Source organism: Glycine max, chromosome 11 (genome assembly GCF_000004515.6).
Source record: "Glycine max cultivar Williams 82 chromosome 11, Glycine_max_v4.0, whole genome shotgun sequence".
NCBI lineage: Eukaryota > Viridiplantae > Streptophyta > Magnoliopsida > Fabales > Fabaceae > Glycine > Glycine max.
This window is the reverse complement of record NC_038247.2, coordinates 11,475,385-11,497,476: the sequence shown is the minus strand read 5'-3', so window position 1 is coordinate 11,497,476 and position 22,092 is coordinate 11,475,385. Positions and strand designations below refer to the sequence as shown.

The 22,092-nt window shown below is 29.1% G+C and overlaps 2 protein-coding genes across 2 annotated transcripts; both read right to left on the bottom strand.

The window, feature by feature from the left end:
- Positions 1 to 1,227: 1,227 nt before the first annotated feature.
- LOC100790037 (uncharacterized) lies at positions 1,228 to 5,295 on the bottom strand. Its single transcript, XM_003537993.5, has 3 exons — positions 4,477 to 5,295; positions 2,952 to 3,721; positions 1,228 to 1,515 (listed from the first exon to the last, which is right to left on the bottom strand). Exons 1-3 carry the CDS (start codon positions 5,185 to 5,187, stop codon positions 1,323 to 1,325), a joined length of 1,674 nt encoding a protein of 557 aa, XP_003538041.1. The 5' UTR covers positions 5,188 to 5,295; the 3' UTR covers positions 1,228 to 1,322.
- Positions 5,296 to 19,355: 14,060 nt separating this feature from the next.
- On the bottom strand, positions 19,356 to 21,871 carry LOC100789504 (LOB domain-containing protein 1). Its single transcript, XM_003537992.5, has 2 exons — positions 21,469 to 21,871; positions 19,356 to 20,131 (listed from the first exon to the last, which is right to left on the bottom strand). Exons 1-2 carry the CDS (start codon positions 21,715 to 21,717, stop codon positions 19,766 to 19,768), a joined length of 615 nt encoding a protein of 204 aa, XP_003538040.1. The 5' UTR covers positions 21,718 to 21,871; the 3' UTR covers positions 19,356 to 19,765.
- Between the last annotated feature and the right edge of the window lie 221 nt (positions 21,872 to 22,092).

The window sequence follows — 22,092 nt, the reverse complement described above, 5'->3', positions numbered from 1 at the left end:
AATCAAACAGCATAATAACTGGTGTTTCTAAAAGTACCGATTACTTTTGAAGTTCACTCTAACGCTCATCACCTATAATTCTATAAACTTATAAAGCATCGATCCTCATTTAAGAATTCACACCACACTTTTAAGAACCTGCGATGCTTACTTTTAGCAACCAAATGGCTATTGAAACGAAGGAAAAAAAATTAAAATTGCAGATACTATTTGCAAATCCAAATGGTGTTGCAAATATTTATTTTTATAGGAAAGTTTAGCTATTTTTAAAAAATGTTTTATTTGCATTTATTTTTCAATTAGTTATATTTCATATATATATATATATATATATATATATATATATATTAAAACGTGTAAAAATACGAAGACCGTGTAACACTAACACATGTCAATATAATAACAAATACACAAAGAAACACTTGCAGACAGATAATGGAAATCCTTTCATGGTCTATTATCAGGGACAAATATTCGCATATGGCAAATGTCTGTCTCCTTTGTCCATTTGTTTGTATATTGAAATTAAAAAATTAAATAAAGGCCCAGTGAAAAAAAAAAAACTGTATGGAGCACCATCTTGTCACATGCTGAAAATTGTTAACTCATTTTTCTGAATCACCATGAAAAATAGTTCGAAAATTTTAAGTTGGCTTGGCTTAAACACATTAAATATGGAGTCAAGTATTGAAATGTCATTGTTAAAGGATGCCTGGTCTTCCAATTGCAAGGTTTATTAAGTGTAAAGCTATGGAGATTACTGTGTTTTTTTACTCATAAAAATCAAAGATAAATAGTAAAGTTTATAACAACTCTCATTGTTCAACCAACAGAATTACCATCATTTAACGCTAAAGATAAAGAGTCAAGTATGTTTGAACATGTTTGAACGCTACAACAATTCTGACTGGCAGCCAAACATGCCCGTACATAATAATTTCAGGCATTCCATCATTTAAATTGCTTCATTATCTAACTTTCATAAAACTGTCTAAGAAGTCACATCAATCATTCGTGTGTGCTTATTTTTCCCCATTAGTAATTTCATTGCAATTTCGTTAAACCTTATGTATATTTTGAATTGAAATGTTTGAGTTTTAGCGTGGTCGTCAATCTGGTACGATCATAATACTAAAATATCATTATTTGTTAACATATTGTGCATGGACATAGACAACCATGTTAGCAAAGATGCGGAATGAAACGGAAAATAAGGAGAAAGAAATCAAAAGACAATCACATTTTGCTTACATATATATAGATATATGAATATGAATATTTACTAGTTGTAAAACCGTCAACCTGGTCAAGCGGCCAGATACTTAATAATAATAATCATCAGGATAATCAGACCTATAATCATCATAATCATCATCATCATCTTCTTCTTCTTCTTCCAACTCTTCCTCATGATCATCTAACCAAATATTCTCCTCGGCCCAAAGAGGGCAAGCACATGTTGCTTTTTTGTCCTTCCACTCTGCTCCACAGTTATAGCAAAATTCGTAACCGCATCTGTAATCACAAGGAAAGCAGGGAAACGATAAAAAGAAAACATGGAGTAGAAGCGAAAGTAATAATGGACCAACATATCATTGCTTCCCATTGAAGATATTGTTGTGATTCAACACTGATGCTTCTCCATTCATGGAAATCTAAAAATTACTTGGCACATTACAAACAAATATTAGTTTGGGTTTTCCTTGTGTAATTATACTGAACTTGGCAAGGATCACAATGCACATATATTTCAAAACACGATTTTTCACCAAGGGGATCGGTGCGTGAGTAATTATAAATTCCTGGTACTGTCTTTGATTCCTACGAACCTAAACAAAACAAGATTTTTTTGAACATTTGTCACGTTGAATGTTAACAAACATTTGTTGCCTTAACGGTAATGGTGTTTGTTCATGAAGTTCAAGATTATGATTCAAGACTTTGTATACATGTTTAAAAAGCACAAGGAACATCTAATTGTGTAAACAACATAGGCATAAAACTTACAAGTCACTATGTAATTAAGGAAAAAGATAATTGAGCATAATTAAAAGAAAACGACTTACATATGGTTTTTATTGATTTAGAAAAAACATGTGATTAAGTGCTGAGAAATATTGTGGAAATCTTTAGAAAATAAAGTTATTCATGCAACTATAAGAACTCCCCTAAAAGAATAAATTTACATCAAGGCATGTGTGACAAGGTAATTACTATTGCAAAAACTCTTCGAGACAAGACTAAGGACTTTCCTATAAGAATAAATTTACATCAAGGTTTAGCTGAGTTCTTACTTATTTAGTATGGTCTTTAATGTGCTTACCATACAAAAGATTATCCATAAATGCATAATTTTTGCAGACAATATAGTTTAGATAGAGGAATCAAAGAAAAAGGTTAACTGTAAACTTGAGCCTTAGAGATAGACATTGGAATCAAAGTTTGCTTAAGTGGGAGTAAGACAATATACACACACACAAACTTCCACCATTGGCCACAATCCATCTACCATATTCACACGGCAGATTTTTTTTTATTGCTAAAATCTGTCATCCACCATCGGTAACACTGGACACGGGATACAAGATAGGTAGTTAAAATGGAGGAAGACATCGGACATTATTGGTGACTGCAAAGTACCAATCATGTTCAAAGGAACATTTTATTGTACTTCTACACAACCACTCTATGATAATGATTAATGAATGTTGGGCTTTAAAAGGTCAACAAAAAAAAAAGTGATAGTAGCATAAATAAGTAAGTTCAGATGAATGTGTAGAGAGTGTTGCTAGCACTCTTCTATAATATGATTCGATGCTAGGTTAATTGTTAACAGTTATGCCTATGGGGAATTATGTATGCTCACTCTTGCTAGTAAAAAAGAAAGAAAAAAGATCTTAGAAGAAGGAGTATTATAATAGGTTAAAACAAAGAAAATATTATTATGATACCTGCAAGTCATGTGATAGCAACCTTCAGCAAGTTCAATCATATGGTTACACTTCAGACACTGTTGCCATAGGCTCCTTGATGCCAGAAACTTCAGCTTCAAATCTTCTGCAGGAGGAATAGGATTCATCCTTTTGTAAGTATTACATGTCATACCACTATGCCAAGGGACCTTGCAGTTAAAACAGAAAAGGCCACGACATTTTAGGCATATCTTGGGTTCAGATTGTTCAGATTGACCAGTGATATCTTTGGAGTACTCTAAGACCTCAGTTTTTGACATTAATGCAGAGCACGTAGGATAAGGACAATAAATTTTTTCAGCAACAGGAATTGAAGCTTCCAATTTTCGTTGCTGCATGGTCTCGGTTAACTTTTGAGTCAAGAACTTCTGGCAGCTGTCAACTAGGAGCTCATACTTGCACCCCTGATGAGGGCACTTTGGCACCATTCCATGAAGCAACTTCACCTCCACATGCTGTTTCATGCATGAGAAGCAATAGCGGTGTTGACAGCCATCAACTGAAAAAATCTGACCAACATCAGTTTCCTCCAAACATATGACACAAGTTTCATTCAAACTCCTACTCCCAGATTCTGCAAGTCTTGTGGACTGAGATTCAATTGCATCTCTTGCAAGCTTAAATGCAAACTTGACATCATGTCTGGCCACAAACCTTGGATTGCAGTATGAAAACTTCCTTTGAAGCAGATTCACTTGATCAACCAAAATAGCAATCTTCCGCTGTTTTGCAGGCCATTTTCCACTCACCTGACCAACAAAACAAGATATCAAAAAACCTCCACAAAAAATGCATAACATCATCATATCCTCACTCATTCCCACTATCATAAACTCATGCAACAAACAAAATATAATTCAAGCCACATCATGTTCTAAACACATAATCTCTAACCTATCAACAACCAGTTTGTATTACAACAGATTCTCCAAATCAATTCAACAATTAAAAGATTAAATGTTTTTAGTCCTACAAATATGAAATGTTTATTTTTAGACCCTCAAAAATAAATCATCTCCTTTCTTATCACTCGTTTATGAAAATGTATCAGAACTCCACAAAAAATTGTCTCCTTCCAATACCCGTATATGAAAATAAGAACCACATATGACACATTATGAGGGGACCTAGATTACCCTGTTTGCATTTAACCCAGATTGTTTAAAAGCATATTTAAACCACAATTTAAATGAGGATTAGTTAAAAGCACATTTAAACAGAGGTCTAGCCTTAGAGCCCTAGGTATGCAACTGCCTTAAATACATAGAGGGAAAGCTTAGCGGCCCATAATGGTTCTATCGGACTCGTACAGGATTGTCTCCAATGAAGGATTCATGTGGTCTACTCTAGACACAAAAAAAGGCCCAGGCCGCATTTGTCTGCAATTTCTTGCAATATCAAAAACCGAGACACATTTGCCCGCAATTTCTCACAACATCAAGAACCGTGACCGCAATTTAAAACCTTGACCAACACTAAACGAGGAGGGTTAACAGGGACTCACAAATTGGAAAAGGGGATAATAATCGCAGCAATAAACGACGCGCTTCAAGTCCAAAGCAATGGCGGCATTGAAAGCCTCGATCAAAGCCTTAATCTCCGCAGCGACCTTGCTAGTGCCATTTCCAATGAGCGACTTAGAAACCTCGAATATCAAATTATCGCTAAGGTCGCAAATCGCAACCCCAATCCCAGACAACACGACCTTCCGTCCCCTCACGTTTTCCTCGCTCACCAAACCCTTGAAGTAAACCCTAACCACGCCTTCCTCTCTACTCAGCGACGAAGACGACGAGCCCTCTCCGAATGGTTTCTCGAAGTTGTCTCCCCACTGCTGCCAGTCCTTCTCGGGAATCGCGGAAATCTCCCTCGCCACCTTCTCGTCGTGGATCCGACGGCAGAGTTCCTCTCTCATTTTAAGCGTCTCCGCCTCGCTCTGCTCCCGGTCCTTCATCTCGCGCTCCATACGCGCCAGCTCCTCGCGCTGCAGCGTCATGGCGTTGACGTCGTCATCGTGGATGACGACGACGGGTTGTTCGATGATCGCGGCGGCGGCGGCGGAGGAGGAGGAGGGCTGGGCGGCGAGGGAGGCCGCGAGGGCTTCCTTTAACTGGAGGCGGAAGGCGAAGTCGAGGTCCAATTCCATGGCCTCTGCGGCGGCGAGCTTGCGGCGTTGCTCAGATAGGAGACAGTGCAAGTCTTGGGTGAAGTCCATGGGGAGTGTGTGAAGAGAGTGCGAATTCAAGGCCTGAACTAGCTTTGCCCCCAAGCCTTTGTATTCAGGTTCGCGGGTGAGACAAAATATTATTTTTTTCCTCTCCAATTCAGCCGATCATACACTAATATACTGCTCTAAGATATTAAATTTATTATTAAAAAACGACACAAGATATTAAATTAAATCAAATTTAAATAAGCATAAATTTATTTAAATTAAAAAATATATATTTTGAAATAAGCCTTTTTTTCTTGAAAGAAGTGCTTTTTATAATAATAAAAAACATAATATTATTTATTTAAAGTAATTGCAATTTTTTATCAGTAAAAATTGAAAATAGTATTAAGGGATTCTCTTGTTCAAACAATTGAGCTATACCTACTTAATAAATTAAAAACAAAAGTTACTTATTTTACTTTAAAAAAATTAAAAATAACTTAAAAAACCTGGTGCTATATATATTATCTATTGTTAATTCTCTCTCATCATTAAATATATATATATATATATATAATCATTATGTATTTGAAATCATATATATGAATTACTATAAATACTACATGCTTGGCTGTAATCTTTCCTACACTAGCACCAATATTATATATCCAATTTTCCTAAATAGTACTTTCTTTCTTTCTTTCTTCAGCTAACATATATTGCGAGAAGGGTCACTAGTAGAATGGCTATGTTGACGAGACTTTAGGGTTGCATTTGCTTGATCTTGATTTTTAAGTGCAGGATAAATAATAGATAACCTCGAGAACAGTAAAGTCTAGACGTCAAATAACTCGACCGTACCAATATACAAGGCCACAAATATATTTATAAAAATAACATCAGAATCAATCCAATATATTGGTAGGCCTAAAATAAATTTTGAAATGAGATTTTTTTATTGATAAAAAATGGAGCTTTTTTAAATTAATAAAAAATATTTAATACATATATAGAACTAAGGATCTCACCTAACACAGGATGTAACTACTGAATTACAGTTATTTAAAAACACATATGTTTTTTATTTTCTCAATCACTTGACTTAGTCATATTTGATACCAACATTTCAGTTTTAATTATAAAGTTGTTGAGAGAAAATATTTGTAATGTAATATTATAAAATTAATTTTTATGGTGAATATAACTTGATTTATATAAATAATATTAAAGGCTAGAAGTATTGTTTGGAAGTGTTGTCAAATTTAGTAAGGACTTGAACTGTGTTATTCTAAAGCTGACCCCGAATAGCATCTGCACACAAGGAGTGATACAGAGCAAGAGTCAAATACACAACAGAAAGATAACAAACAGCTGCAACATAGGGATTACGCAGGGCCAGAAAAGAAAAGCAGCTGACCACATACAAAACCAAAACATCCCTTCTATGAGCAACACTACACATATGGAGCACCGAAGTCCTACCCCATGCAGCAAACACCACTATACACATACTTCAAATATAACTAACACCTCAATCACCCAAATTGGTTAAGCATAGGTAAAGCCATCTATTTATTCATGAAAAATAAGGAAAGAATTAGACACCTCAGCCAACACACAACTTATGACCACCTATCTTTCTATGCCGTGTTAGACACCACAAAGAAAGAAATTATAAAATTTCAGCGTGCAGATGAAGGTAAACTCACGTTTATGGTGGTGGAAAATAATGTTTGCTCACGTACCTATCTCTGCGAGTGAGACCAACCAAGGAACGTCGTAAACGGAACTATGGAACCATCAAAAAGAATAGGTGCGAAAGAAGAGAGGAGAGGACAACCCTAAAAGAGATTGGAAGAAGAGAAAAAAAGAAGATTCAAAAGAGGTGTACTTTTTTAAGAAAAAAAGGTATAATGGTCAATTAACTAATTAAGAGCTTAAATAAGGATATAATGGTTAATTTTCTAAATAAGAGGGTATGTGGGTGTACTTATAAAAAGAAGGCTGTAAATAGAAAGTACCAGAAAATAATGACTCGGGCCTGGTAAAATACCAAGCACGTTAGCACACACGGATTTTTTTTCAAATAAAAATAAGCAAATTAATAAGGGCACTGCTAATCCATGAAAGGATAAGGATCAACTAATACAAGCTAATCCGTATGAGGTTCAATCCGAAAGTTTTTTTTAAATTTTTTTCAAAAATATGTATTATGAATTAATTTAAAATTAATGGTTCAAACAAGAATTAAATCTGTGATTTTCAAGTTACTAGCATAACGCTCTAACCAACTGAGTTAATAGACCAATTATGTTTTAAAATAAATAATATTGTTATACGTAACACTAAAATTTTTAATGTAATATTTAATGCGCATGTAAATTTAAATAATAAATTTTGTGATAATTACTTTTGATATAACTCATACGAATTATTTAATCCATATAATTTTTATAAATAAAAAATATTTATTATTAAAAAATTGAATATATTGATAAATTAAAAAAACATATTTTTGAAAAAAATTAAAAAAAACACTTATGGATTACGTGATCCGTATGAGTCATACCAATTAACTCATATAGATTATGTACTAATTTGTATGAGATTTACGGATTAGTTGATTCGTATCCTTTCACGAAAGAATAAAATGGGAAAATTGTAAAATTTTTGGATGTACCAGCAATTTAGCTGGGTACACGTAGCAGTGCCCAATTAATAAGCATGTACTCTGCTTTCTTACTCCTGTGGTTTTTTTTTTTTGGCATGGAACTAAAAATACTAGATGAGCTTGAGAGCCCAAAGCTCAATCATGTGAGTGGATTCCGATTTTCAAACACACTACAACACACATTACTTAGCTTTCTTTCTTGGCTTCATCAGCAATAATCATGTCTTAAACGGAATTGCGTTTCTATCTTCTAGAGAAATAACTTTCAAAGTTTAACTAATTCTACCCATTTCTTCTCTCTTTTGTTGAATCTTATATGTTGGAGATCTTTAGTTTCCGTGTTTGATAAGTCTTTTTAAAAAATAATATTGGTGGAAAATAATATTTCTTAAGATTACTTTTTGTTAGATTTGTTATAAAAAAATTATATGAGAAAATGTGAGAATTTGAATTTTTAAAAGTTAATTTTCTTTATTTCGGTAAAAAAAAAGTCACATATACTTTTTAATATATTATTTAATATGAAATAATTAAAATAATTAATAAATATTACGTAATTCTTTAATTTTTTTTAAAAATATTTATGACCAACAAAATAAATTTTATTGATTATCAAGAAAGATAATTCTTCTTGACCTCTCTCCTACCAAACACCTCTCTAATAGTTCTTGTTCACCAATGACAATCACAGATGAAACTTTGCAAGTCTATTTCTTGTAATTTTTGGATTTATCAACTCAAGAAAGAAGGGATGAAAGTAGACACCGAGACAAAGCAATGAATAAAAGACATCAAATCAAAATACTAAGAACAAATTCTGGCATGGAAAAAATATATTCAAGTAGACAGAAAAAGGCACTAATTTGACCATATTTCAAATTCCAACGCACATGATGGCGCCAAATCAAAATTGAGTCAAAATCTGTTAACTTCAGTTACCTAACAGAATTACACATTTAAGCACAAATCAATTTATTGGGTGAAAAACAATGCCAAACCAGCATACTCCATTTGACTTTTTTTTTTTTTATACAGTACATCTTTTCAATATTAATTGAAATTTATGTGAAACTTATTAAATGACATAGGTTTCATTATTCCATGTTCACTGCATCTTTCCTTTTTCTTATTTTTTTTTTCTTTTACAAAATCACATATATATTTCATGTGAAATAATTATGTTTTGAGTCGATAGAGTCACTAATGATAAAACTTTTTCTTTTAATATTTAACATAATTGCACAGAAAATTCAAATTTTAGACTATCAATTAAATCAAAATAATTCATATCAATTGAAAGCACACTTGATGGTTGAATCCTACTTTAAATTTAATATATTTTAATTTGTTTGGCTGAATAATAAATGTTACAGACATTACCAACTAAAATATAAAAAAATATATCAAAAAAGTATGCTAAGTAGTGTATTATTGTTACTTTTTTTTAGCGTTTTCCCTTCGTCAATTCTAAACTTTGTTACAGCTCATAACGAACATTTTTTTATGCTCACACATCTTGGCAAAGTCATACAAACTAGAAAATTAAATTTTTTTATGATTCAGTGATGTGTTTGGTACTATGAAATCGTGTTCTCACAAGTTTTTAATATTTTCGAACGTTAGGTTATTTATACTGTCGTAACTCTTCACTTGTAATAAAATATGCACATCAAATGCAGTACTCTTAAAGTATATATTAAATTAAAATGGTTAGATTTCTTTTATATGTGAGAATTGAAGACAATAACAAAAATTTACAATATTTTTTACATCATATTCAGCTAATTGAGTTAATTAAAATGATTGGATGAACACTATGAATAAAAAAGCATAAACATTTCATCAAGGAGACTTATTTCTTATCTTAAAATTCAATTTCAAAGAAAGGCATGTAAGTTTTCCATGCACAATTAACAAACAGTGCCTTTATTTGACTCTGGAGCAGTTCTGGACATTTTAGATGGATGCAAAAATGTTGTGCGATGACAAATCATAGAACTGAGAAGTGGTGACGATGGGACTTCGTCAATGGCTAATTAGTTATTTCTTTATTGGATTTTTTCGTTAATTCTTTCTAGTTATCTCTCTTAATTGGCGATTGAGAAATGCTGATGCTACGTTGTTTTTGCACATTAAAAAGAGAGAAATACAAAGAATAAAGTAAAGCGTATGATAAGAGGAATGATGTTATTGAGAAAAATAATATTATATAAAGTTTGTTACTTTCGCACATGAATTACAATTGACAATTAATCATCCAATTATAAACAATTGTCTATTTTTTTATGTATAAGAATTAAATACGATGTGAAAAAATTTATAATATTCACATCATATATAATCAATTGACTTAGATTTCTTTGATTAAATGATAAATTTATTAATTTTATGATAATTATCTTAAAAATCTTTTATAGTGAAAGTGATATGACCAACCATGATTCAATGAGTGAGATACCAAAATCAAATAAATATGTAAACATTAAAATTCATAAAAAAAATTATATATTTTCTAAAATGATTAAAAAACATATAAGAGAATACAATTAGATAGAAGATATTAAATATATTTTTAAAGATCCTAAATTACAAATGACAATAACCAATTTCATAATTTATAATAAATAAATAGAATGTATGTTAACTATATCTTTATCATGAAAATTTCTTTTAATCATATTTCAAAAATTTACTAAATTTGGATTAATTATGTTATTCATTAAATTATCTTTTAGGATTATTGTAACTAACAACCATTGAAGAATAATTTACTCTTTCAGAAAGTTGAAATTTTTTGGAAAAAAAAATTGCGATGACAACATTGAAAGTAAGTTATGTCAAAAATTTAGTGTAACTTAGTATCTAATTTGTTTCCGTAAGATTTAGGTAAAACAAGAGTCTCTATTTATGCACTAAAATCAAAGACATAATAAAACCTCACAAATGGTAAGAGTTAAGAAAAATACGAGACAAAAAAATACAAAGACATTATAAGATTATGGTGATAGAAAGATAAAATATTTGTTGATGTGTTACAAAATTTAAGTTATCAATCATTTATGGTATTTGTAAAGTTTGATCCATTGACAAAGGCTAATAAAATCATTTGATTACAAACTACAATTATTTATAACTTTTAAAAATGATACTCAAATATTTTATCTAGAAAGAGAAAAAAAATATTTTCACAATAAATATTACAAAAATATAATATTTATTAAAACAAAATGATAAATAATACTTGAATAAAAAAAACAATATCATGTATCTTTTTATTAGCAAAAATCATTCCCGACTCCTTTTATGAATTGAGAAAAGTCAGTAAAATGTTAACAATTAAAAAAATATCAAATTAAAGTAAAACGACTTGCCATGTGAACCTATTAGCGTGAATTGACTTAACATGCATTTAAACCTTTTACAAACCCACCTATCGATCAAAGTAAATTAAATGCATGTGAATTGACTCACTTTAAAGAGTAATAAATTTGTTTTCAACTCTATATTTTCACAATAGAGTTTAAGAATTTCTTCGCAGGTATAAATCATTCAATGGAATTTCGGGTAACTACATTTAAGGAAAATAATTTTTTCACGCCCCTTAAAAATGATATAGTTATATCAAATTGGAAATCAACATGTACGAACATGGTAAGTTAATAGAAGAGATTAATCTCTTGTAATATGATAAATCAATATTTAAATTCTTGTTGGAATATACTAGAAGAAAATCAAGGATTTAGTGTGAGAATGTTTCCTTGCAAATTCCTTGTTAAATAGAATAGGGAGAGATTTATGAGGGGACATTTTTTCTAAAACCAAGTGGTTAAATTGACGATGGACACAAATCTCTCGATGTTCCCTCGCCAACTCCGTCGCTATTGCCTCACGAAATGCGTCACTAATCTGCCCTCGCTATTTCTTACTGGAGATTAATTAGTTCAACTATGTGTCCCAAACAAAATTGTTACTGAAGGAGAATATATATATATATTGGAAAAAAAAAAACTCAAACAGTAGTACTGTACGTTTGATGAAGCATTTTTGGATTTCTTGGGCATTTATGGGGCCTTCCTTTGTAGGTTTTTATTCTTTCTTGGAACAACGGTGGCCCTCATTTTTGGAATATGGCAAGAGACACGTTCTCTATTAGTTCGTGAACAAGAAGCCAATTTAGCCATCCAAGTCAAAAAGAGAGGAATATAGAATTCAGTGCACGAAGGGGGCTATGTTTTTTAGTTCAAGTGTGCAAGATGATCACTTAAACTGTCTGCAAAGTTGACTTGCATTAAATGACAAGCACATGCAAATACAATCTTTAGCTCTCAACCTTCACGTTGATACATGAAAGTAGCATGAACATTGTCTTGTTTTCTTAAGTTCCTCACCGTCTTGTATGCTTTATGCTTGTGAGACATCATTAGGAAAGACAATTGATGCGCGTACGTTTGAATACGGAGGATGGAAAGAGGTATGTGGCTTATCCTAGCTCAGTTAGGCGAGACTATTCACGGATTTAGATTTATTTTTAAGAAAAAAGTTATCTTATTTACTCATAAAGAAATTACAGTTTTGTTGATGTGGTTCCACAACTACGGTCTTGTTTGCATTAATTTTTTATACCAAATATTTAACCCAATTATATATTTAAAACTCGATTTTGAAATTTCTAATTAAACTAAAATAATTTCACACAAGTTAATTCGCACTTAATTGTTATTTGCATCAATTTAAATACAATATTAATTTATCGTGTAAATTTTTTTATCTTATCCGAATATAATCATCTTTCTCCTGATAAATAATATACACACAAAATGTGTTAAAAAGTAAACTTAATTACACTTTTAATTTTTATTTTACAATTAATTTTGGTTCTATTGATTTTAGTTACTTACATTCAGCTACATTTTCAATTATTTAAATTAAATTTCTTATCTCAAAATAACATTCAATAATGAACATAAATGTAATAGAGATGTAACCTATTGTTAATTTTTATAAATGGATAAAGAAAAACTATAGTTTTTTTATTATAAATAAAAACATTTAATAAAAATCATTGTAGTTTTTATTATTCTTTGTTTTTATATTTCTCCCTTTGTTTACTATACATAAAAATCAATGATAAGTTGGGTGTTAAAGTGGGCTCGAATTAATAGACCGATTTGATTTTTCCGATGCATAGGTTGGATTAAGTTGTGAAAATATAAGTATAATTAAGCTTATTTTAGCGCAAATTGACTGGACCCAAATTTTTATTAACCTAAATTATGATAGGTTGTGATGGATGAGACTAGCCACTTGGCTCAATTTTCTTTATTTACTATACTTAATAAAATCACACATGACAAAATTTATTTTATATGTGTTGTTAGTGCCTAATTTAAGGTTAATATTCTGTATATTGAGATTACTTTTTAATTTCTAGCACTGGTTTATTATAACAATTGATGTACTTTATTTTATTTTTATTATTGTGTATTATATTTTGCTATTTTATTGTACAAATGACAACCTATATTTTTTAGTTTATATTGATTAAAAAGCATCTTAGTAACTTGTTATATAAAAGTAAATTTATTTTGATAATTTTTTTTTTATATTTTAAAAAGTGAATTCATGGATATACCCACTTGTCCCAAACCTATCAAAGGATAGATTAGCAAAATTTTCAACCCAGCATTAAATTAATCCAACTCGATTAAAAACATGTATTGGCCTTAATAGATAAGCTCAAATGGGTCTAGCCAGTCCAAATTGATAACTCTATAGAAAAAATAAAATACAAAAATTAAATTCAGTAAGCATAAAATGCACACTATTTACATTTTGATCTAATTTGTTTAGTTTGAATCATGCACGATTTTTGCCTCTCAAGTTTTTTAAAGCTAACCAAGTTTATTTCTTTTAAAATTAAGAAAATTTAGTTTATCTATTAATGTTTTCTATTTAAAACTCTCAAATTCTTATTTTCTATCTAAATATTTGGGGTTCATGATAGATTTGGTATACAAAATAATTTCTATATGTTTATAATTTAAATTTTTTGTTAAAATTTAATAAAATTTTAAATACTTCATATAATAGGGATTAGTATCTGAAGAAGGAACATTTTATTTTGTTTTTTTTATGAAATTTGATATTTTAGTTTTTGAGTAAACAAATAATTTTAAAATAACTTAATTAATTTGTAAATATTTTAAATGAAAACAAAAAAATGAATATTTTGAATAAAAATTAATGAAAGGACCAATTCATTTTTTTTATAAAAAAATAGTTTTAAAAACTAAAACCAAACACAATTCAAATTTAAAAGTAAAAATACAATTAAATCTGACATTTTTCATCTAGATATCCAAGATTATATATGGTGGTTTGAATCTTTATGGGGTCTTTTTTACTAAAAGGAGACAATTTTTTTTTTCCTTCAAAATTATCAGATGGAATAAATTTTTAAAAAATATCCATTTATGGATAAATTGTAAATAGAACCACAACTTTATACACAAAAGTTGTTAATCCTGCTATGATTTTTGTTTTTTTTTTATTGTCGTAAATGTTTATGATTTTTATGAGACAAAAAATCAAAAGTCATAATAGGATATACCAGTTATGTATATAAAGTCGTAGTTCCATTCACAACTTATCCTTACTTGAGTATTTTTTTTTTCCTTCCAAAATCTACCTCCATTTTATAATTTTGAGAAAAAAAATTTGTTCCTATAAAAAAACCCTCTTTGTGGAATTGTATGGTAAAGTGACAATAATTAGAGACAAGTGACATTGTGTGACATATTACTACTATTACGGATATTCACACTGCAGTTTTGTTTAATTTTTGTATAAAAACCAAACATAAAAGTTATACATGATTTGGGTTGGTTAGATTTGAATTTAATATTATATTCGAATCAAACTAAATCAATCCTTTATAATTTAATTTAGATTGATTTTTTTAATTTTAACTTAAATAATTATTCTATTAAAATTTCTCTAGTTTCTTGTCATCTTTTAAATCAAATTAATTAAAAATTTAATAAAAATCTATAAGACTTATTAATATGTTTTTTTAACAAAAAAATTTGTTAATACATTCAATATTCTATTATAAAATTATATCAAAATTCTATCCATTTAAGTATTTAATATCCAAAATTGAATCCAAGCATTATATTAATTAATAAACATCATAACAAAGAAACTAAAAATTTATCAATATCATGCATAGTATTTTTCTAGTACTCATTGTTAATTAGAGTTAACTAATTAACATTTATTTAGTTTAAATATTTTTTTTTCTAATAATTATAAAAACATCACTATAAAAATGGCCTAAAATAGACCAAAAAAAATAGACAATTGTAACTTTGCGATATAGCTTTCTTTAACAAAAATTAAATTAATAGTATCGACATTTAAAGTGAATAATGGTAATACGATGTATTATATTAATTAACTTATAATGTATTGATAAATATATTTCTAATTAGTATTGTCATTCTAATTCTATTATCAAAATGAAGAAATGAAAACATTAAAAAATAATATAGATCTATATATCGTTATACCTGACTATAAATATTTAATAATTATGGTTTGGTTTAGTTTCATAGATATAAATCATAGCCTGAATCGAATAGTGGGATTTGACAATAAATTAATATAATTTTTGTTTGGTCTTAACTTTTTAGTTCATCAAGATAAAGAAATGATGATTAATTTAAAGAATTTGTTGAAGAAATAAGTAGAATCTGATGAATAATTAATTTTATCAAATATCAAACTTAGGATAAATTAATTAAATTAAATCCAAAAAATGTCAAATTGGTTCGCTTTTCAGTTTTTTAGCAGTTTTTAGTTTTAATTTTGGATTGCTCTGATTCAACAACCCTAGTTACACTTACTGGTAACCGGAGATCAATGCGCGTTTCAGGCCAATAGACACATGTCAGCCATCATTGTAATTCACCTTCTTTACTTTCTCTTCGGAGAGTAAAGTGTGAAAGTCACACGCGAACTATTAGAATATTCCTTTTATTTAATTTAAATTCTTTTTTCGTGATTCAAAGTTTCAAACTAGCTTTATGTGAACCTAAATTTTGTTCAGATTATTAAAGTTGGCCATTGTATATATAGTAGTGTATTGCTGCGGCTTTATTTCTTTATTCCTGGTCTGAATCACATAAAATACAAATTTTATACATTCTTCGTAAGTGACAAAATGCACAAGATTACAAAAATAATTATTAATTAAAAAATAACGTATAAGCTCCTAAAGAATAACGTATACATTTGTAATTATATATATATATATATATATATAGAATTATTTATTTATCTCCTAAAAAAATAATTATGAATACTATTATCTAAATTACACGCCGTAATAACATCTGTGCTTCGGTGATTACATCAGGTTTTTAAAGTTAAATAATATTGTTTATTTTTTTATTGGAGCTGATGTCTTAATAGTGAAGATTTTTACCAAGTGGTATAATTTATTTTCGAAATTATTAGGTGGAGGTTATTTTTAAATTATTATTCATTTTGGGTTACGTTGTAACAGATATTATCATTTTTGAACTAAAAATCGTAACATCTATTATAATTTTTATTTTTTTATTTTATTAAAGTCATAATATTTTTTACTATTTCAATCAATTTTTTAAAATTTACGACTTATATATATATATATATATATATATATATATAATTTTTATGACTTTAAAATTGTAAAATTTTTTGTATGTTATTTTTTAAAAAATTGTTAATAATTTTTTATTTAATTATTTAATAAATAAATGCTTTTTACATTTTAGTTTTATTTAATATTTTATATATGATTTTATTTAATATTTTATATATTTTTTAATATTATTTTATTTACTTACGACTTTAAAATTTAAAAAAACATTAAAAGACTTTAAGATTGTAAAAACAAAAAAAATATCCTACGACTTAGAAGTTATAATTAAAAAAAATTAACTAAAATCGTAAAAAAACTTACGATTTTATTAAAAAAATAAATAAAAGTTATGAGAGATGTTATAATTTTTAACTTAAAAGTTATAATACATGACTTATCTCAAAATGAATGATAATTCAAAAATAATTTTAATTAAAAATCAAAAAATTTACTCCTACTTAATAAATTGGCCAACTTACTTGTATAAGTAATCATTGGAGTACTTTTATAATAATTTTAATATTAGAGTAAAATTTTGTATAAAATTCTTAAAATTATGTAACATTATAAGACTCATAAATTTAAAATAAATAAAATATGTGGATGCATTTATTGAGTTAAATTTCATTTTCCACAACTTCTTTATTATATTTTGACTTTCACCTTATAGCATGTTAATTTTGTTAACTATTAATGATTAATGATAACAGTCGTACGTGTACCTCTTCTTTAAATTAGTTCTCAGCACTCTTTTCTAACTTGCTTTTCATGTTAATGCAACTATTTAATTTATGTTTCACTATCGCAACACTGTCTCATCAAATCAAAAGTATCATTCAAAAGATTTTTCTTTAGTGTTAATAAAGCATCCAATATATATATATATATATATATATATATAAATTATTTCCACATTTAATATATTTAACTATATAATATATTTATTCTATAAGAAGTGATTTGACATATATAATAAACTTAAAATACGTGTAAGTTTGACTCTCAAAGCTCAAGATAAATGTTAAAGGCAGGCTTATTATTGCTGGAAGAGTGTTAGTAACATATCCTTTAATATATTTTTAATAATACATTCATCTTTATTAATTAAGTTTTATTTTAAACTATAAAATCAAACAAAAAATTAATGAAATATGACATGAGATCCATATAATTTTATATTTTTTTGATAAATTTCAAACTACAAAAGAGAATGTGTTTAAAATAGTATATATGAAAAATGAAAGTATGTTAATAACATTTATCTTGTTTCTTTATTTTACCATGTGCAAATCAATGAAGGTAAAACTATTTTACTTAAATCAGTATTTTTAAGTTTGTGTCTTAAACTACTAGACTCGAACATATATAGTAGATGATTTTTTATTTCTAAAACTTATCTTTAATTTGAAATTCGAAGGACTAGAATATATATATATATATATATATATATATATATATATATATATATATATATTTCAAATGATGAAAATAAAATCACGAAAACGAAAACGCAATGTATATGAGTATGGCATGATATCATTACGTATTGCTCTCTCATAGTTGCATTGGTTTGTTAATTTTTTTAACTCGAGATTATTAATTAAGTTAGAATATTTATCTGTCGTTGATCCACACACTTAATAATATTAATTTCTTTTTAAACTACGTTGTCATAAGTCATGAATTACTTGAAAATAAAATTAATCATTTTTTAACAATATGATTAAATTACCTATGCAACACATTAGTTCAAATCTAATTATAATTAAAAAGAAATCAAACTCTCTTAAACCCAACTAAATTTAAATGAAATATTTATGAACAATTGGGTTATATATTAAGTAATTTAGTATCTAATTTTCTTGTATGATTTACTCTTGACTTATTAATAGTGATCTTTCGGTGTTTTACCTTCCTGCTTAATGATGAACTTATAAACCAGAAAGTTATCCTCCATTGATATGTATCATGTGATCAGAGAGAGGAAAAAAGAAAAGAAGAGTGATGCCTTCACTGATGAGTATAGTTAAGAAATTTTATATATAGCAGTATTGTATTGTATTAGAGAGAAAGAATAATTAAAATCTCATTTTACTAATGGAGGTGATTTTTGGGACTAGATCCTATTACTTTTCCTTGCTTTCCTTGCTTACATCGAAGAGTTTTTTTTTTTTTTATGTCAATTTTTCTTTTTTTCATTTCTTGCAGTCAATGTCCATATATTTGAGCTAACAAATGAGGAATTTTGGTGGTGAAAACTCCTAACTAATAGTAGTATTAGTTATCACCTTGACAATGAAACAATTTTTTAAATAATTTATTTTCTCTATTTGTCAGATGATCTTTATTTCTGATTTACAGCTTGGACCACAACTGATATATATTATATCCAAAAAGACAAACAGGTGAGTAAACAAAATCAAGCAGAAGACTATGTTATCGAAGTTACCCCTTCGTTGGTTACGTGTTTATTCAATTAAGGGAACATGTTTTGCCCTTTGCCTATCATCAAATTATTATTTTCACAATCATTGACATGTAACGTTGCAAAAGTAAAACTCAATCGCTCTTAATCATGACAATAACAATTTTTTTTTATTAATTTTGTTGTTAGGCATCATATTGAACTTTACCTAGCTACGTGGTGGTTGTTCAGTTTTCCATCTCGACGTTGCCTAGTGTTCCCTATTGATTGACACGAAAATTTGGATTAAGGAACCAAATAACGAATCCAAAGCCAAGAGAGAGATGGTCAAAAGCTACTACTTTGACAAGGAAGTAAGCATTCACGAAACATGGTGTTTTTAAATGATTATATATAGTAGGTGGTAGAAAAAAGTGTTGTAAGATTCAAAATAGCACCGTAAATAAAGCCTTATAACATGACAATTTCCTTTCTCTTCAATTTCAAAGATTACATGGAGTAAAACACCTCCTACTATTTTAGGATGATGTTTTGTCTAGCAAGTGAATAGATCTCCTAACAGTGCATTTTTCATACACAAAGTTAGGAACCAAATTTGATCAACATGCTCAACGGATTGAATGCAAGACCTTCTTACTAGATACCAAATCACCTTCTTTTCCTCCACATTTTTCCTCTTGCAGGGAATTAAATTAACCTAATTGCATAAATCCCAGCATAATTTGAATGAACTTTTATTTTTTCTAATTGATTATTCCTTCAACTTCTCCTTAGGAGACAATCATAGGAACCCTTTGTGAATGTCTAACTATATACTATATTTAATTAATATTTATATGATATTGATTCTTCTTCATGTCCAAAGGGGTTGTTCCCATAGTGAGTTTAGGCTAGTGTTGTCCTCAAAGAAGTTCATGCCACTTTGATATGCACCACCACTCTGGGGAGGAGTTGAAATGAAATTATCCACTGATTGTTGTGGTGATTCCTGTGGACTCTGTGCCATTTCCATGCAAATTAGAGCCACAAGATTGGCTTGCTGAAGCTGCATGTTCACAAGCTCACCTTGTGCCTTGGCCAATTGTGCTTGAAGTTCATTGACCTGCTTTTGGAGCTGGCAAATTGCCCCTGCACAACCATATACAGGGTCTCTTATTCTTGCACTAGCCTCATACACCATGCTGGTCACTGCATCAGCCCTCTGAGACTCTGGAAGCTCCTGAGAATTTAATGCAACAAAAATGTTTAGATGATAAAAAATGCACAAGTTTTAATTTTCTACTCTTGAGAAAATACTACATTAGATAAAAATATTTAATCGTTAAAAAATTGAAGAAAAGAGTATACACTTAATAATATACACGGTGATTCAATTATAATTAAATGATAATATAAAATTATTTTTAAAGGCAAGAATTGGAATACATGAGAATGTTAATTAAGTATAACTACTTGGAGGCCCACCACCAGGTATTCGTTAGAATTAGGTGGTTGAAAATGCATTTATTTGGGGCTTTATAGTTTATAACGTCAAACTCCATTTCGTTTAATTAGGAAAGAGAACCTGATTGACCTTAGGAAAAAAAAAATAAAGTCAGGAGCTTCACATGATTAGGCACTAGTACGGTTTACTTTTCAAGTTTCACACCTAAAGTAGAGAATAAGATTTTTTAAAAGATAAAATATGTTTTCAGTTTTTATAAATAAAGTAAATGTTTGTTTTTATTATTTATAGAAATGTGTCGTCTTGTATATCGATTTCTATTTTATAAATAGGAATTAGAAAAAGACAACTTATGAAGGGAAAATATTAAATTTAACATACTTTCTTAAATGAGAAACTAAAAAAAATTATTGTTTTTCATGACTAAAAGCAAATATTTATATGGAAGGGAGTAAGAACATAATTAATCTAATTTTTTTTTATGTATACTTTAATTGTCGTCACTGAAAAATCAAGGCCAGAATAAAAATTAGGCACGTTTATTCATTTGGGATTTGAGTCGTGTGTGTACTTGTCCTTGTGGAAAGGATGCTTTGACGGATGCTACAGGGAACTACAACTCAATAATGGAGGGATTCCTAACACTGTCATCATCGACTCAATTTTTTTTTTTTTATGTTGGAACTCTAAGAGATGTTATTGTTATAGATCAATGCTAAATATCTGTGAAAATCAATAATGTATGAAGAAACATGTATAATAATATCTTACACATATTCAAGATTAACTTCTTTGTTTCGTTTCATTAATATTTTTTTCACTAAAAAAAAATAGCACAAAACATCTTTAAAAACCAAGATGTGTCTTTTAAGACAAAGGAACAAGGTATAGATTTTGAAGTCTAATGGTTGTTAGTATCGGTCATGTTATGTAACTAACCGAAGTAATGGAGATATAAGGTTGATTTAATGGTGAAATAATGAAAATATAAGATTGATTTAGTGGTAAGTGAAAGGTGAAGGGAGAAGAGAGGAAAGAGAGAGTACTATTTCAAATTTTTGGGAGTGATATTTCTAACAAAACTAATATCTGGCGATAAAAAAGAAAACTACCTGAAGGAACTTGATGATGTTGCTAGCACCAAATACACGGTGTGCAATAGTAAACTTGGCAGGTTCAGTTGGAGGGAAATAAGGTGCCAACACACATTTCTCTGCACATTTTCTCCTCAAAATCTTGCATGCAGCACAAGGACTCATCACAACAGTGGGAGGTGGTGGTGGTGAGGAAGAAGAGGAATTAGAGGGGGAGTGAGAAAGTGGGGCAGAGGAAGTGGGGGTGTATGTGTCGCTGCTCTCCATGTTAAAAACTTGTAATTTGTTCCTTTGTGTTTGTCTACTTGTGCTTGTGTGTTTTAGGGACACAAAGGGAGAAAAGAAGAGAAGAAGAGGGTTTGTGCCTTTGTGGGGTTTGTTAATTTGTTATTGGAAGCTAAAACCTTTGTGGTTTTTATAAGGGAAATTAGAAGCTAGTAGCATCATCACATGGAAAAAATGATGTCACCCGTTGAAATTCGTTAACCAACGTGGCTGCATCGCGGTTTCCCATTTCTTCGTTAGGTGCTGTGGATTTGGCTCATTGTATGAAAACTCTTCGTGTTTGAAAAAAACCGTTTTCAAGAGACACCCTTCTTATTGTGATTTTCCCTCCCCTTTCACTTTGATGACCAATTTTGA

Bases quoted from the DNA above. Each gene is read 5' to 3' on its own strand.
- LOC100790037 (XM_003537993.5), bottom strand. From the start codon at position 5,187: ATGGACTTCACCCAAGACTTGCACTGTCTCCTATCTGAGCAACGCCGC. The intron at 3,722-4,476 runs GTGAGTCCCTGT...TTTGTTGGTCAG, and splicing joins ATTATCCCCTTTTCCAATTT to GTGAGTGGAAAATGGCCTGC. The intron at 1,516-2,951 runs GTATCATAATAA...TTGTGATTACAG, and splicing joins TGCTATCACATGACTTGCAG to ATGCGGTTACGAATTTTGCT.
- LOC100789504 (XM_003537992.5), bottom strand. From the start codon at position 21,717: ATGGAGAGCAGCGACACATACACCCCCACTTCCTCTGCCCCACTTTCT. The intron at 20,132-21,468 runs GTAGTTTTCTTT...TTAAATTCTCAG, and splicing joins ACATCATCAAGTTCCTTCAG to GAGCTTCCAGAGTCTCAGAG.